The following is a 16,838-nucleotide window of genomic DNA, read 5'->3' on the forward strand; positions in this document are numbered from 1 at the left end:
TCCGGCCACTGAGGCCAGAAGCATAAGGGCCTGCTGCACCTGCCGGTCACCCGGGGCCTCCGGGGGACGACGGGCCGGGATGGGCTGGGTCTGCGCGAGGAAGGCCGCAGGACCCGAGAGAAGGGGCCGGACATCAACAGCACAGCCACGTTCTCGGGGACGGGCTGCTCCTTCTTCGCCTCCTTTCCCGATGTCGTCCTCCATTGGCCTCAATGCTCCCCAGAGAGTCTGCTCAAGCGTCAATAATCCCCGTTGCCCCGATTCCCGCAAATGGGAAGAGGTATTTACGTGTATCCTACGCGTAAATACGTATATTTTGTTCGAAAGGGACGTAGTCCCCGTGCAAGGGCTACCAGGAAGACGATCCTCGTGAAATAAGGGCCCCCTTCCCCGGGATTCTTTCCTGTTCCCCCCAAAGTGCAAACCAGGGATGAGACGGTTACGGGCTTATGTTTCTGTTCACGACCCAAGTGCTCCCGCGGAAGTGTTTGCAAGCACCCTTAGCATCTTAAGGCTCGCGGATCGCTGGGCGTATTCGAAGCGCACACGTCTCGCGTTTGGAGACCTTGCTTAACAGCTGGTCGTTGGTGTTTCTTCCATGATGTGCTTCCCTGTGAAAACTGTTTCTTCTCTCTCTCTGTCTCCCACCGTGACTAGCGGACGCCTCCCTTGTACGACGTGACCAAGATGGAAGTGCCGACCGCCGTGTGGAGTGGAGGACGTGACCGTGTGGCCGATCCTAGGGACGTTGAGAATCTCCTCCCTAACATCACCAGGCTTATTTATTACAAGCTGATCCCACACTACAATCACGTGGATTTTTACCTCGGACAGGACGCACCCCGGGAGATCTACCAAGACCTCATAGAGCTGATGGACGAACATTTGCAAAATTAAATAGCATTCTCCGTTCTCTAAGCAAGTGGATTTTTGAAATAACGGGGCGCACGGACGCTAAGGTGAGCCCTCTAGTGACTTCCACCTCCCGGCGTCCGTGTGCTGGTGCAGTCCTCTCCCCGTGGAGTCGGGGAGGGCCCTGAGCCTCATCCTCGTCCCACAGAACGGGCCAAGGTAACGGTGTCACACCCCCGGGGCAGATCGCGTTCACGGCGCAGGTGACGGGACGTCGCTTCCTGGTTGCACCATATCATACGAGAAGCCGCCTAAACAGACTGGAGAAGAGAGTCCCCTTGTGGGCCTGATGAGCTAAACAGGCGTGGGGAGGCCGCCTTCATGGCAAGGAACCCGTGTGCCTCGTAGGGTCTGTAGGCGGCCTCCGGCCCAGAACCAGCAAACACACACCCGCGACACGGATCACATCCAAATCCTGAGCTGGGGAGCCCGCCACGCCCCGTAAAGCCTCCAGCTGAGAATGCAGCCTGGCCAACCCGGGGAGTCCCCGCGCGGAGGAACTAGCTGTGCCCTGCGTGCCCGATGACCCCATGCAAGAGTGAGAAAATAGATGTTCATCCTTCTGAACCCCCAAGTTTGTGATTTCTTGGCAGCCACGGCAAACCAGCCTTAATAGCGAAAATAAACTGTTATCATTATTGTGATTCTGACCTCATCTCCGTCGCTAACGAGGAGACCTCGTTCCTCATTACCTTTATGTCCTTATTTCTCGTTTCTTTTTTTTTTTTTTTTTATTTCTCGTTTCGATGAACTTCCTTAAACATTTGCGGATCTGCTGGTGATCGATTCACAGCGTCTGTCTGAAAAAGTCTTTGCTTTGCCTTCGCGTAAGGGCGAACCACGTGCCGTTACAGGCAGGCGTGAAGCAGGTCTTCCTTATCCACTCACCCACCAGTGGACGTTTAGGTGGTTTCCTGTCTTGGCCGTTGTGGGTCATGTCGGGAGGCACGTGTATGTCTTCAAGATCCTGATTTCGATTCTTTTGAATATGTACCGGGCTGTGTGATTGCTGGGCCACGTGGCAGCTCTGCTTTCGATGTTTTGAGGAACTTCCAAGCCGTTTCCTACGGTGGCCACACCCTTTTGCGTTCCCACCAATGGTGCACGGTGGTCCAACGTCTCCACGCCCTCGCCAACACTTCTGTTTTGTCTTATTAGTAGAATTATGGGGCGTGAGGGGATATGTCATCGAGGTTCTGATTCGCGTTTCCGTGACGGTCAGTGACAAGTGGAGAAGGTGCACGGCCGTGGGACTTGTCCCCCAGGAGGCGGGGATGCTGCGTGTACATCCTCAGAACGGGTTTGAGAGGCCCCAGAATCTCCAACTAGATTGATTGGTAAAGAAAGTATTTGCCTTCATTTCTAAACTTTCTTCTAGGGATCCCTGGGTGGCGCAGCGGTTTGGCGCCTGCCTTTGGCCCAGGGCGCGATCCTGGAGACCCGGGATCGAATCCCACATCAGGCTCCCGGTGCATGGAGCCTGCTTCTCCCTCTGCCTGTTGTGTCTCTGCCTCTCTCTCTCTCTGTATGACTATCATAAATAAATTTTAAAAAAATGTTTAAAGAAAAAAAAAACATTTAAAAAAATAAATAAATAAACTTTCTTCTAAATCTATATCCCCTTAGAGCTCTCATACTCCTTCTTCGTACTTACTGCACATGTTTTTTCCTTTGTTCTAAAATTCTCTTTTCACCAGTGGATTTTCAACAATATGATTTCGTCGAACCTTGGGATGGTTTTGTTGTGGGTTCTGCTTGGAATTCAGCAGGCTTCTTGAGTCTAAGGACTTACACTTTTCATCAAAGTCATAAAAATTTTGCTCATTTCTCCAAATACCTTTTTTCCCCCTCCAAATGTCACTCGTTCCTTCACGTTCTCTGGGTCTCTCATTTATACCTTAGACCACTTGCTATTAACCCACAGGTCATTGAAGTTGTACGTTTATTTTCTTTATTTTATTTTTTTTATTTTTTTTATTTTTTTTATTTTTATTTTTTTGTACGTTTATTTTCCCAGTGTTTTCCCTCTGTGTGCTTCCATTTGGATAGTGTCGAGGGTGTTCATACTCGCAAATTTTTTCATATACAACGTCTAGTCTGCTGCAATCCTATCTGGTGCGCTTTCTATTTTGGAGACAATATTCTTCATCTGTAGATATCCTAGTTAGGGCTCTTTTATATCTTGTTTTCCCCCTCCTTACTTTATGTTTTTCTTTAAATCCTTGAGCATAGTAAGCATCCTTCAGAACCTCTTTTTTTTTAAAGATTTTATTTATTTATTCATGAGAGACACAGAGTGAGAGAGAGAGAGAGGCAGAGACAAGGCAGAGGAGAAGCAGGCTTCACGCAGGGAGTCCGACGTGGGACTCGATCCCAGGTCTCCAGGATCACGCCCCAGGCTGAAGGTGACGCTAAGCCGCTGAGCCACCAGGCCGCCCAGCTTGAGAACTTTTTACTGCACGCCACACGTTGAATTTTGCATTACTGAGTGCTAGGTTTTATTTTATTCGTCTTCAATAGGGTTGGACTGTGTTTTCGGCAGTCAGTTCATTTGCTTAAAGCTAAGTCTGATTGTTTTGAGACTTGGTTTTGCTTCCGATTTGTCTTCCGTCTCCTTCAGGGCGGGTCTAGCGTGATGTCTCCTCTAAGGGACTTCTGTCCTGCTCCGGGCGTGCACGCTCTCGGGTCCTCCCTGGGCCCCGCGTGCTCAGGAAGGTCTCTCGGCCGGCAGGTGGCAGTTCAGATGAGCCCCTATGTGCACTATGTACACGCTAGGGATTGTTCTGCCTCTTTCCTGGCAATTGTTTTTTTCTCTGAAAGTGTTACCCTGTCCGCCTCGGGGGGACTCTTACCCTTAACGTGGGCACCTTGCTCTTTAGCCAGAAGCGCACTGAGATGTCCCCTGCGTATTTCAGAAGCCCTTCCTCTCCCTACCGCTCTTCTCTCTGGTCTTCTGACTCGGATGCTAGCGTCCTCGTCTTCTCTGAAGTCCAGTCTCTGCCTCCGTATATCATCTAGACCATGGGACTTGCTTTTTCTTTTCTTTTCTTTTCTTTTCTTTTCTTTTCTTTCTTTCTTTCTTTCTTCCCTTTCTGTTTCTGTCTCTTTCTCTTTCCTTTTTTTCTTTCTTTCTTTTTTTTTTTTTTTTTTTTTTTTTTTTTGCTGCAAAAAGCTTGTACTCTTTCCACTTGGCCCATGGCTTGGGGGAGCGCTCTAAGGTGGTTAAAGGTGGTTAAAAAGCTTTTATTTGGGAGGGATTATAAGCTCATTATGCTTTAATATGATGATGGATCATCCCTGCCCGCCAGCACCATCCTCAGAACGGTGATGAAGGTCGAGAGACCCGTGCCGGTCACAGCTCAAGCACTAGTCACCACAAGAGAAGAAACATACTCATGTGTCACTCGTGCTTCTCGTGGCAACACTGCACACAAATGGCCCCAATTCCCTGACTTTTCCTGTAGACCGCCCCCCACCTGCACCCCCACCCCCAGCCAGCCTGCCCTGCGTCCCTGGATTGTCCCCCACATGTCGTCTGTTCCTCAGCTCTGGCTCCCGAGCCCATCCATCCCTCGAGGAAACAGCTATAGCTTCACGGGGTTACGTGGGTCCAAAGGGCCCTTCAGTGGGTACTGGCTGCCACTCGGTTCAGGTGGAAGGCTCTGGATACTTCCCGGTAAGCCTTGTGGCACCAGGGGGATGTGAGGAGGACCCTTCACAGGTTACTGGGTTCTGGAGGCTCCCTGTTATGCATCGGGTGAGTCTATTGAAGAGACACGCACCCAGCTGGCCTGGGGGCACCAGCCTGTGGAGGTGAGCCGGCTGGCCCCCCATCTCCTTGATGAGTTTCCCCTCCACACCTGGGAGGCGGCTCTGCAGGAAGTCCTGGAGGCAGAGTGTGTGTGAGCAGAACCCAGGTCACACAGATCCAAAGGGCCCGCTTCGGGCTCCTCCCTGAAGCACATGGCTTCCCTGGCACCCACGGCATTACTCCACTCCCACCGAGCTTTCTTTGGGTTCCCCAACTTTTTCTGTGATCTGGAAATGATTAGTGGGCAGAACCTTCAGGCTTTCCTGGAGATCACCTCCATTCACTTCCTTCGTCTTGGCGGTCCCAGCGTCAGGCAGCCGGATTGCCACTGTCGGAAGTCTGTTGTCCATCACTCTGGCTCCAGTGTCCTAATGTCGATGGTACGATGGTGATTCCAGACCTCGTGGCTAGAAGCAAAAGCCAAAATTCTTTTTAAAGATTATAACATTGTGCTGATGCAGAGCTACTGTGACTCAACATAAAGTCATTTTTTTAAAAAGCATAACTATTAAGAATTTTACAGTTCCTCTATGTTCTACCTAAAATTGTCTCTTAGGAGCGTCACGCCCAAGGTGTATGAGTTAGTGAGTAATGCAGCATTGGAACCATGCCTCCAAAATGCTGAGCCAATGTAGTATTTTTACTGCGTTAGTTTTTCTCTAAAAAAAGCTTTATTTTTTTATTTTTTTTAAGATTTTATATATTCATGAGAGACACACACAGAGGGAGGCAGAGACACAGGCAGAGGGAGGAGAAGGTTCCATGCAGGGAGCCCGATGTGGGACTCGATCCCGGGTCTCCTGGATCACACCCTGGGCTGGAGGCGGTGCTAAATTGCTGGGCCACCCGGGCTGCCCTGTCTAAAAAGCTTTATTGCTGGTGTGCCCAGGGCCGTCAGCTCACGTCATGATCCTGGGGCCCTGGGGTCGAGCCCCACGTCAGGCTCCCCACTCAGCTTCCTCCTCTGCCACTCCCCCTGCTTACTGCTCTTGCTCTCTCGCTCACTCTGTCAAATAAATAAATAAAATCTTTTTTAAAAAGCTTTATTGTTTTCTCCGTAATACCTTTAATTCTGAGTTTTTCCTCTGATTATCTCCCCTCTTCCTCCTTCCAAGGGTGTTTTCACTATGAAATACCACTGTACCAGAACTTACCATGACTCTGCTGTTTTTTTTATTTTCTTCCACCAAACCCTCACTCCCCGGCTATATTTCAAGTTTGCCATAACCTGACTTCACATCCTCTTCTAGTTACATCTGCCTCCGCTTCCTTACCCAGATGTACATCACATCTTTTATTCAAATATGATTTATATACTTAAGTCTTCCCACACATCTTCCTCATTCTCCTCGACACGATCTGCCCACACTGTTTGCCTTAAACTGAATGGAATTCAATTAAAATTAAGTCACAATGTTGCATTTCCTAATCAGGTTGGATTTTCTTGTCTTCAGTGCCATATCGTAAAAATACTCTTTTTAAATTTACGATTTGTTTTCCGTAGAAGCCTCCGGGTACATCACTAACATTCTCGTCAATCACATAAGTGTAATGTGTTTAGTTTGGTTTTGCATCACATGTTCAGGAACCTGGACATCGGCAGCTTCCCGAGGGGAGAAACTTTTAACAAGGAACCACTGTTTGGTTCCACCAGCAGCTGACTTTGTGCAGGACTGGAGCATTCAGAGGTCTCCTTCTAGGGACAGTCTTTGTGGTCCTTGCCAAAGAAATCTTCAAACAGCTCCTCGGAGTTACAAGTCATTTATTTAAAGTAATTTATTCTTCAGAGCACCTGGGGCAGCTCATCCAGTTAAATGTCTGGCTCTTGGTTTCGGCTCAGGTCATGATCTCAGGGTCATGGGATGGAGCCTCCAGACAGGCTCTGTACTGGGCGTGAAGTCCACTTGAGAGTCTCCCTCTGTGCCTCCCCCCCTCCTCATGCTCTAAATGAGTGAGTGAATGAATGAATGAATGAATGAATAAGACTTTTTTAAAGATTAATTTATTTATTCATGAGAGACACAGAGAGAGAGGCAGAGACACAGGCAGAGTGAGAAGCAGGCTCCGTGCAGGGAGCCCGATGTGAGGACTCGATCTCAGGACTCCAGGATCAGGCCCTGGGCTGAAGGCAGGCACTTACCCGCTGAGCCACCCAGGCTTCCCTGAATAAGATTTCTTAAAAATTTACTCTGCATCTCTTATATGCTAGAGGCTGAGGATGAGGTGTTGAACCAGGAAAATGTGGTCCTCATCTTATGATCTATACTGAGCTTCAAATATGCTAGGAGTTTCTTTTTTCTTTTTTTCTTTTTTTTTTTTTTTTTTTTTTTTTTTTTTTTTTTTTGCTGGGGAGTTTCAACCCAATGAGGGTAGCAATGAAAATAGCCAACACTGTGTAGCACTCACGCACTTCTCGGGCCAAGGCCCGGCCTAAACCCTCTGTTCCTGCTCCTATCTCTGTGATAAAGCTCCTATGCTCATCTTATCTTAAAGACCACAGATGCTCAGAAGACTTGTGCGCCAGCTCAGACCAATTAGCAGCAAATCCGTGGGTCCTGAGGCTAGAGTTCTCGGGATCCAGATTCCACCCCTTAACACTTCTTTCGTTGTCTCCCCGGAGACGTGGACGAGCCAGCCCAAGAGACATGGTCAGGGAGGCTCCTGTTTGTCCCGGGGTTCCTGGGGCCCTGTGCAGTGGGCAAGGCCAGAATTTCATATGCATTTAAAGTCCAGAGAAACGAAAGCAAAATCTGTATCGTGGGAACAAGAGAGAGGGGGCGGCCCGACCGGCGCGGGGCGGCAGGGGCCACGGGTACGGCCAGGCCGGGACAGGCATACGGAGAGTGGGAACAGGCTGCCCACGCCGTGCGTGCACACCAGCCTGGCAGGAGGCAGGGAGGGCCAGGCTCGCCCGCCCGGTTGGTATTCCTCTGACAAATCTGTTGACAGGTGTGTTGCGAAGGCCGAGTCACAGCCTCAAGCCTTCAGGGCAGCAGCCAGGAGCCACCCCTTGACCCCACGCCTTCTGATTCCCGTCAGCCGGCCCGGCCCTGCCAGGCTCGAGGGTTACCCAAGCCCCGGCACAGCACTCCTCCCTGCTGGTCGGGAGAGCTGGAAGTCCTGACATGTTGCCAGCCTCCGTAAGAACAGGCTTTTCCTTTTTCTCCCCCTGAGCTCCCTTACGTGAGGCTGTCCCCGCAGCTTCGGCCTTCCATCTCAGGCCCCCTCTCGGGCCCGCCTGCCCCGGTGAATCCTGCCCTGTAGGAGTCAGACGGACGCCGTCGGCTTAGCGAAGTGAACCAGTTCTCGGCCCTGCCTCGCAAGGATCTCGCGGGTACGACCTACAGTTCTGAAGATCATCCTAACCCAACATTGCCTTTATTCGCCCGGCACCTCGTGTTCTTTTCAAAGTACACGTGCGCCGTGAGCCCTGAGCCGCCTACACGATGACCGAATCAACGAGCCGAACCTCGGACGCTGCTGTGACATTGCGTGGCAGTTCTACTTCCACAATAAAATAATAATAAAATAAATTTTACAGCGTTTTCACAGGCATAATTACCTTTTCTCCTGGCTGGGCGATGGTGTGGAGTTGCTATGGAAACCATCCTCGCGGCAGCAGTAGACTACGGAAGTTCAGAGCCGACACCACTATTTATTAGATGTGTGACCCTGGAAAAGTCATTTATCATTGATTCTAGCTATTTCCTCATTTTTTAAAAAGATTTTATTTATTTATTCATGAGAGACCACAGAGAGAGAGAGAGGCAGAGACACAGGCAGAGGGAGAAGCAGGCTCCATGCAGGGAGCCGGACGTGGGACTCGATTCCAGGACCCTGAGCTGAAGGCAGGCACTAAACCGCTGAGCCACCCAGGAATCCTCTCATTTTTTTTTTTAAAAAAACATGGAGATAGACACTCATTCCTGAAGCATATTTGTAGAGTACAGCACTTCATGGGCTCTGACGTCTTTAGGTTGGGTTCCTAGCTCCACTGTTGTCCTCGTATCACAGACGAGTTAATCACTCCAATCCACACTTTTCCCATCTGTGAAATGGAAATATCGTTAAGCGCTCTGTTACTGAGCTGTCATGAGGTACTGCAAAGGAATTTAACACAACGCCAGTTCCCTACAAAGGCGTTGGTAGATATTATTACTTATAATGTGCTGAGGACAGACAGAGGCTTCATGTTTCCAGTCACGGCCTCTATCCTAAATGGAAGCGTAGAATTCGTAACTCACATAGGCATTAGGCAGACCAAGACGTTACATGGCACCTGGGAAGTCATATCTAATCACAAGACTGGTTTCCTTGCCCTCTTGAGACTCGGCTACGTTTATCCGAGTAACGTTAGGAGAAGTCGTCTCTACTTATTTTTTGCGACACTAACCCTTGCCAAGCGCTAGGCTCGGTGATTTCTATATGGTTCTTTCTTTGGATTCGCATATGAGCCCTGCAGATGGACTCCGTGTTTCCTGTATTTCACAGATAAAAAACGTTCAGTGTTGTGAAGCTAATAACCTCCTGAGGGGATGGAGTCATGCTTGAGGGATGGGGGTAAACCCAACGTGTCTCAGTCCGAGAGCCAGTGCTGTCGCACACTGTAGTATTGCCAACATATTGCATTTGTCAATCAATTGCTCCCGTTTCTTCACACGGTCGATTGAATAATCTCTGATACCTGGTCTGATGCTCTACTCTCCAATGCTATGGAGGGAGAAGGGGAAGAGGAACGGAGTGTGTACACGGGGATGAGGATTAGTACTTACTCAGTTCCTGCTATGTGACAAGCACTGGCCCAGACACACATGATCTCCCTCCAGCCTTATAGTAGGTGACAACTTAGATACTGATATACCCACTTTGCACGGGAAGGTCAGTACCAGAAATCATTAACGAAGGTACCCAAGGTTCAAATAACCAATCACTAGCTGGTTGCCCGAATCCCCAAGAGCACTTCCATATGTTTTCACGTGTGGATACGTAACCGTGTGTACACGGGGTTGGCTGCGTATCGTAACAGACGTCAGGTGCCCCGTGAACCGTAGGTACAAAGTGTCGTTGAACCTCAAAGGAAGGAAAGATCACAGAAGGCTGAGAGTAGAGAGGACATCCCGGAGGAGGAAAGGAATGGTGTGAGCTGTAAAGGAAGCCGCGAGGGAACCCACAGAAAGGATGGGACAGGGCATGAGAGATTCATTTGGTTTCCAAATGAACTTGGGCGGGAGCCCAGCTGCCTAATGGCAGTGGAGGTGTCTCATTATGATTGCACAAAGTCAATCAGCAATAAGTAGTTGCCGAATGGCTAGGAGTGTCCTCTCTGTCCTCCAAGTGCTGGATTAGGTCCTGTAGGAATTGGGGTACTTTTAAGACACGTAATTAGTATACTCTGGCGAAGACTCATTTCTTAAGAATTTCTTGTCATATGTGAAGGAGCTTTAGATATGGAGGGGAGGGTATCGCATGGGAAAGGTCAGCCGGCAGGGCCCTGGAAGGCTTCCTAGGGAGGCACCTCTGTGCTGATTATGGCATATCAGGCAGGCACATCCTGACTCTTGACCCCGCCGGTGTCCCAGAAACGTCAGCACTAACACGTTAGTGCAGCTGAGTCACGTGACTGAAGTTTACAAGAAAATGCAAAACCTACGTCAGGACATTGTGTCTACAGTTTGCATTGAGAACTATAAGCTATCAGAGGAACTATGTCGACTTTTTGGCCAAATTGGGAAATTCTTTATTCTTTCCCTGTAATAAAACACATAGCAAGTCCTAGTAAGCGATTGTTACCCTGGTGCACAGGGGAAAGAACGCAGAAGAAGGACACGGTTTGACAAAAACCCTCACCTACAGGTCCCTCATGTACCCGGAGCCTTTCCCACGCGCAAATACGTCCAGTCACCCCATCCATCATCTTGTTTAATCTTCATAACCGTCTTGTAAAATGGCACTTTTCTCATCTCTTCTTTAGAGATTAAGGAACTGAAGTTTGTGAAGATCGGGCAACTTTCCCCAAAATAGCAGCTCTCCAAAATTTGGAATCTTGACTTTACCAAGCTCCTAATCTTTCTGTTGTGATGCTCTGAGTACCGACTCTGACCCACCTGCGCATTCGGAACACGAGCAGCAATAAGGCAGACGCGGGTCCTACCCGAGTGAAACACGGAGACGAGTGGAAAAAGCGGATATGTGACAGCCGCGTAGTCACGGAATTAAATCTTTAACGATAATAGTGATGAATCTATCAACGGGAAGGGCACCCCAGCTAGGCGGACGGGAAAGAAGTGTTCTCTGAGCAAACAAGATTTCACCTCCCATCAAGTCCTCGGGACTCGCAGGCAGGGGTGGCTGGGGTTGCAAGGAGCTGGGCTTCCTGGAGACAGTTCAGCGCAGGGAGCCAGGGGGAGAGGGAGCGGGGGGGGGCACGGGACCTGGAGACGGAGCCGCGCTCTGGGCTTTCCTGGCCAGGTCACAGAATTTTGAATTAAGTTCCAAATTTAATTTTGAGCCATTAAAGAGTTTTAATTTCAAGAGTGCTTAAGACAGACTAGGGGGTGCAACCTAAAAGGATAACAATAGCCACCAAGTGAGGCATTAGAGCGATCCAGGGAATCGAGCTAGAAGGTTCTCACATCGCCGCTGGGGGTGAGGCTGCTCGGCTACCCCACGGCTAGCGGGAACCACAAGGCGAGGCACGGACAAATATTTTCTCAGGTGTACATGAAGGACTCAGTTGTGTTTCAGGGATAATCAGTGAATCTGTGCTGATACCCCTGGTCTCAAAGCAAAACATCTCTCAAAAAAGCTCCACTAATCACACACATATGTAACTGCTGTTTATTCAACCAACGCCCAGAAGAGGTAAATCCAGGAAGCTGTCAAGCTTGTAAATGAATTTAAATGATGGCATAATTATTATAGTGACATTTTTATCTTTTTTAAAGATTTTATTTATTTATTTGAAGAGAAGGAGAACAAGCAGGGGTAGAGACAGAAGCAGAAGAGGGAGAAGCAGACCCCCATTGAGCGCAGAGTCGGACCCAGGGCTCGATCCCAGGACCCCAGGATCATGACCCGAGCCAAAATCAAGAGTGGGACACTTCACCGACTGAGCCACCCAGGCGCCCCTTTCGTGACATTTTCTTTACCAGGAATTATGAAATCATTTTTTAAAGCCTTTTTTTAAAATTTTTTTAAATTTATTTACGATAGTCACAGAGAGAGAGAGAGAGAGAGAGGCAGAGACACAGGCAGAGGGAGAAGCAGGCTCCATGCACCGGGAGCCCGATGTGGGATTCGATCCCAGGTCTCCAGGATCGCGCCCTGGGCCAAAGGCAGGCGCCAAACCGCTGCGCCACCCAGGGATCCCTTTAAAGCCTTTTAAATAATAGTTTGGCATTTGTTATTGGAGTAGACTCAGTATAACAAACTCTGTAGATGTAGTGACCTCAAGAAAACCAGGGATCATTGTGCTTTTAATCAAGTATTGTAGCTAAATATTGGAGAGCACAGTGTTTGGCTGGACAATAAGACTGAGGCTCAGGTGGGGGACCAGAGGCCGAGCACCTGAGAAGATGTGTTTGATGGTTCAGAGAATAGGAAGCTTGGTTAGGCAGGTATGGAATTCAGGTCCGATACATGACGGCTATGCATTTTGGGGGAGTCCCTTATGAAAAATTAAGGATCTGGTTAGAAAAGAGTCTCAAGAAAAGAATAAGCACAAGACCGTTAGGATACGCTTCAATACACGGACACTGGTCAGATGGGGCTGTTAAGCTCCCATACGTGGTCAGTCCTAATGGGGATGTGCTGAGTGTCACAGAATCCTCAGATTTCCAAGACCGGGTATAAAATAAATAAATAAATAATAATAATAATAAATAAATAAATAAATAAATATCTCTCATTAATACTATTAAATTACATGTTGAAATAGTAATATTTTGGGTCTATTGGTTTAAATTAACTACAATATAAAAATTAACTACAAAAAAATAAATAAATAATAAAATAAAAAATAAAATAGAAATTAACTTCACCAATCTCTTTACACATTAAAAAATGTGGTCATAAAAAACTTTAAATGATAGACATAGTTCATAACACATTTCTATTAGACACTGCTGGAGTAGAGAAAAAGAGTTAGATTATTATCTCCCAAGAAATCTGGTTATTTGTAGAAAAAAATTTGAATGATTCCGCATTTATGAGACTTTTTTTAATGTATGGAGAAATTAGAGAGATTGTGTGAAAGTTATCAGATTGCACTATAATAGATTATAGGATATATAGATTTAAGATTATAATCTTATATATATGATTTATAATAGATTTAAGGATACATTAGACCTGAACAATAGCAGAAAAATGACTATCTAGTAGCAATTTTTTATTGTATTAGTATGTAACGTAATCTATGACTAGTGGTGGAATTATTCCAATTTTGTACAAAAACAAAACAAGATTGGATTTTCCCATGAGCTCACTCTTACTAAATTTACTATGTAACCGTGTTAAGGAGAATGTCCTCTGAAGCATATTTAAGAGCAAAGAGATCCAGTAGAATTATAGCCAAGCCGGTAGAGTAACAAGGTAACGCACCTAACACAGAGCCAACACTCAATGAATACCTAAGAATTCACTATATTAATGACTGACGATATTATTATTCCTCGGTGACTAAGAAATGTTTTCTGGACTTCTAGATTCATCCAGTCATTCGTTTATTCACTCACCCGGCAAATACATTAGATGTTGACGGTGATTAGGAGAGGGATGGAATCAAAGCCATGGACCCATCTCCGGCGGGCGTCAGGGAGATTTGAAGGCAATTTTTTAAAAAGGTTTTATTTATTTTTTTATTTTTATTTTTATTTTTATTTATTTTTATATTTTATTCATTTATTTTAATTATTTAATTATATTTATTTATTTATATTTATTTATTTATCTTTATTTTTATTTATTTTTATCCTTTATTCATTTATTTTTAATTATTTATTTATTTATATTTATTTATTTATCTTTATTTTTATTTATTTTTATCTTTGTTCATTTATTTTTAATTTTTTATTTATTCATTTATTTATTTATCTTTATTTTTATTTATTTTATTTTTTATTCATTTATTTTATTTATTTATTTATTTTTATTTTTATTTATTTATCTTTATTTTTATTCATTTATTTTTATTTATTTATTTATATTAACTTATATTTATTTATTTATCTTTATTTTTATTTATTTTTATATTTTATTCATTTATTTTTATTTATTTATTCATTTATTTATTTATCTTTATTTTTATTTATTTTATTTTTTATTCATTTATTTTTATTTATTTATTTATTTTTATTTTTATTTATTTATCTTTATTTTTATTCATTTATTTTTATTTATTTATTCTTTTTATTTATCCTTATTTTTATTTATTTTTATATTTTATTCATTTATTTTATTTTTATTTATTTATCCTTATTTTTATTCATTTTTATTTTTTATTCATTTATTTTTATTTATTTATATATATTTATTTATTTTTATTTATTTATACTTATTTATTTATTTTTATTTATTTTTATTCTTATTTATTTATTTTTTATATTTATTTATATTTATATCTGTTTATTTTATTTTATTTTTATTTATTATTTTTAAAATTTCTTTATTTTTATATTTATTTATTTGTTTGTTTACTTATTTATTTATTTGCAAGAGAGAAGGAGATAGAGCACAAGCGGGGAGGAGAGGGAGAAGCACCTGCCCTTGTCAAGGGCTCCATCCCACCTGGGCTCCTGAGGCGGCCTGAAGGCAGATGTTTCGCCGACCGAGCCCCCAGGTGCCCCTTGGAGGTGATTTAGCAGCCATGGAACCCACTAGAACATTAATTCAGAAGAGAAACAGGAGCTCGTATCAAGACCCGCCAACGTCATCTTGCTCCTGGTTCCAACTGCCGTTCCTTCACTCGCACGAGTTGGTGAGACTGTATCTAAAACTGGATTCAGCTTGAACTTCTGGCCAAGTGTTCCGTGTGTGTGTCTGTGTGTGTGTGTGCATCTCAAAAAGCATTTCCTTTTTTTAGAATTTTTTTAAAGATTGTATGTATTTATTCATGAGACACAGAGAGAGAGAGGCAGAGACCCAGGCAGAGGGAGAAGCAGGCTCCCTGCGGGGACCCCGATGCGAGACTCGATCCCGGGACCCCAGAGCCCCCCCAGGGGTCCCTAGAGAAGTGTTTCCGCTGGAACATACGACCTGCAGGAACCAGAACACGAGGTGAGCTTCGAGCAGACCGCGTGAACTCCACACGTCGGGTAAGCAGCTGGGCAGGAGGCCGGCTTGGAGGGTGGGAAGCCACGGCCCCGTCTCCATTCTCCCGGAGCTCTGACCTTGGCCGCCAAATGGTCCTGATCCCGCCGCTCCGGGCTGTGCCGTCGTCAAGGGCCAGCACCTGCGCTGCGGGGAACAACTTCTCTTTAAAAGGAAGTGATCTTCCCTTTGCACGTCTTGCATCGGGATGAGCGTGCGTTCCCTTAGTGTTGTCCGACCTCCCTCCAAGAACCTTCATGTCCAGTCACTTATGACAGAACCTTCCCAGCGCCTCGCGGTCTCCTCTGCCTCTCCGGCGGGGGCCGCCTCGTGTTCGAAGGGGGCTGACGGGGCTTCAGTGACCCGGCGAAACAGAACGTGCTCCCCTCCGGTGCGTGATTCCAGGAGCAGCGCTGATGCTTATAGGGTCACGAGCGTGGCCAGCTCTGCGTTCTGGGTAAAGAAATTAGAAATGGAACTCACCATGCCTTTCCCAAAGCCGATGTGCGTGTCCGCATGTGCACACGTGCACACCGTGCCTGGGCCCTGCTTGGATCTGGGGATGCATAATGATCCGGAGAAGCTACCTGGTGAGCAAGCAACCAGTTCTCTGCTCTTGGTCGTGCAAAGGCCTTCATTCCAGGGCAAAAATTTGTCTCCAGGGGGTAAGGCTTCCAGAATTTATTTTTCCAAAACTCTCGTTAGCTTCTGTTTTTAACCTGGAGTGGCTTTCAAGGAAGACGGATTCCCCCCTTTGATGCAAAGTCACGGGTCACCAGTAAATAAATAAATAAATAAATAAATAAATAAATAAATAAATAAATAAAAAATAAATAAATAAATCAGTCTTTGGAGAGAAAGAAGCTAACAAACAAAATAAAGATGAAACGTAATAGCAGATGTATTTTGAATTCGGACGTTGGAAGGAAAATAATAACCATCGCCACAGACAGACGCCGAGGCCGAGTCCACGCCTACGTATGCTCGAGCGCGGGCTGTTCGGCCGCCTTGAGGTCTGACCGGGCCGCCCTCGCTGACACTTGCCCGGACCACGATAGCGGCCTCTGGATCAGGATCCCGAGATACCACGGGGCTTGGGAAAGGCCGCGCCCTTATCTGCATTTTGCCCAAGATGGTGTTTCAGCTCTAATATCACCCAATTTTATGGGGGGGGAGGCGGAGGGGAGAAAAAAAAAAGCAGTGAAAATGTGAGTTTCTGTGGAGCGGGAGCTGTGCTTCTGTGTTCACAGGCCCAGGAAGAAGTCGGGATATTTCCTTCTCACTCCCTTCCGGGCGCTGAGTGCGCGGAGGAGAGAATCCGGGAAGCCGGCGGTGCAGAGCTCTGGGACTCGGGTGGGCCACGACCCGTCGGGGCCCCAGACGCTCGCGCCCACTCGAGCTTGGGCCCGGATGGTCTTCCTTCTCCTCTGGCCTCTGCTTCGACTTTGGGTTGTTTTCCTTTTTATGATTTTATTTATTTATTTGAGAGAGAGTGAGAGGGTGCAGGGTGGGGAGGGGCAGAGGGAGAGGGAGAAAGTCTCGAGCAGACTCCCCGCTGATTGCTGAGCCCAACGTGGGCCTCGATCCCATAATCCTGCAGTCGTGACCTGAGCTGAGTGTGACGCTTGCCCCCTGAGCCCCCCGGGCGCCCCTGCTTGTCCTTTGCTTTAAGCAGAGGTTCCTGGGTCCTGGGTTTGGCACCGCACGGTCGCTGCCAGAGCCGACGGCAGGCCGAGTCCCTCGGGCACGCGGGTCAGCCTCCCTGGCCACGCGACTCCTTCTGGATCCGGCCTCGCCGCCTGGGCTT

The 16,838-nt window shown here is 46.5% G+C and overlaps 1 protein-coding gene across 2 annotated transcripts in view; it reads left to right on the forward strand.

Moving 5' to 3' along the window:
- LIPK (lipase family member K) overlaps positions 1-2,507 on the forward strand; it is a 42,759-nt gene extending 40,252 nt beyond the window's left edge. For both annotated transcript variants that reach the window (XM_025441464.3, XM_035706156.2), the window contains one exon: positions 658-2,507. In XM_025441464.3, the coding sequence (XP_025297249.1) occupies positions 658-897 (240 nt within the window). In that variant the 3' untranslated portion in view covers positions 898-2,507. The remainder of the gene's footprint in view (positions 1-657) is intronic.
- The last annotated feature ends 14,331 nt before the right edge of the window (positions 2,508-16,838 follow it).

This window comes from Canis lupus, chromosome 26 (assembly GCF_003254725.2).
Source record: "Canis lupus dingo isolate Sandy chromosome 26, ASM325472v2, whole genome shotgun sequence".
NCBI classification, from domain to species: domain Eukaryota; kingdom Metazoa; phylum Chordata; class Mammalia; order Carnivora; family Canidae; genus Canis; species Canis lupus.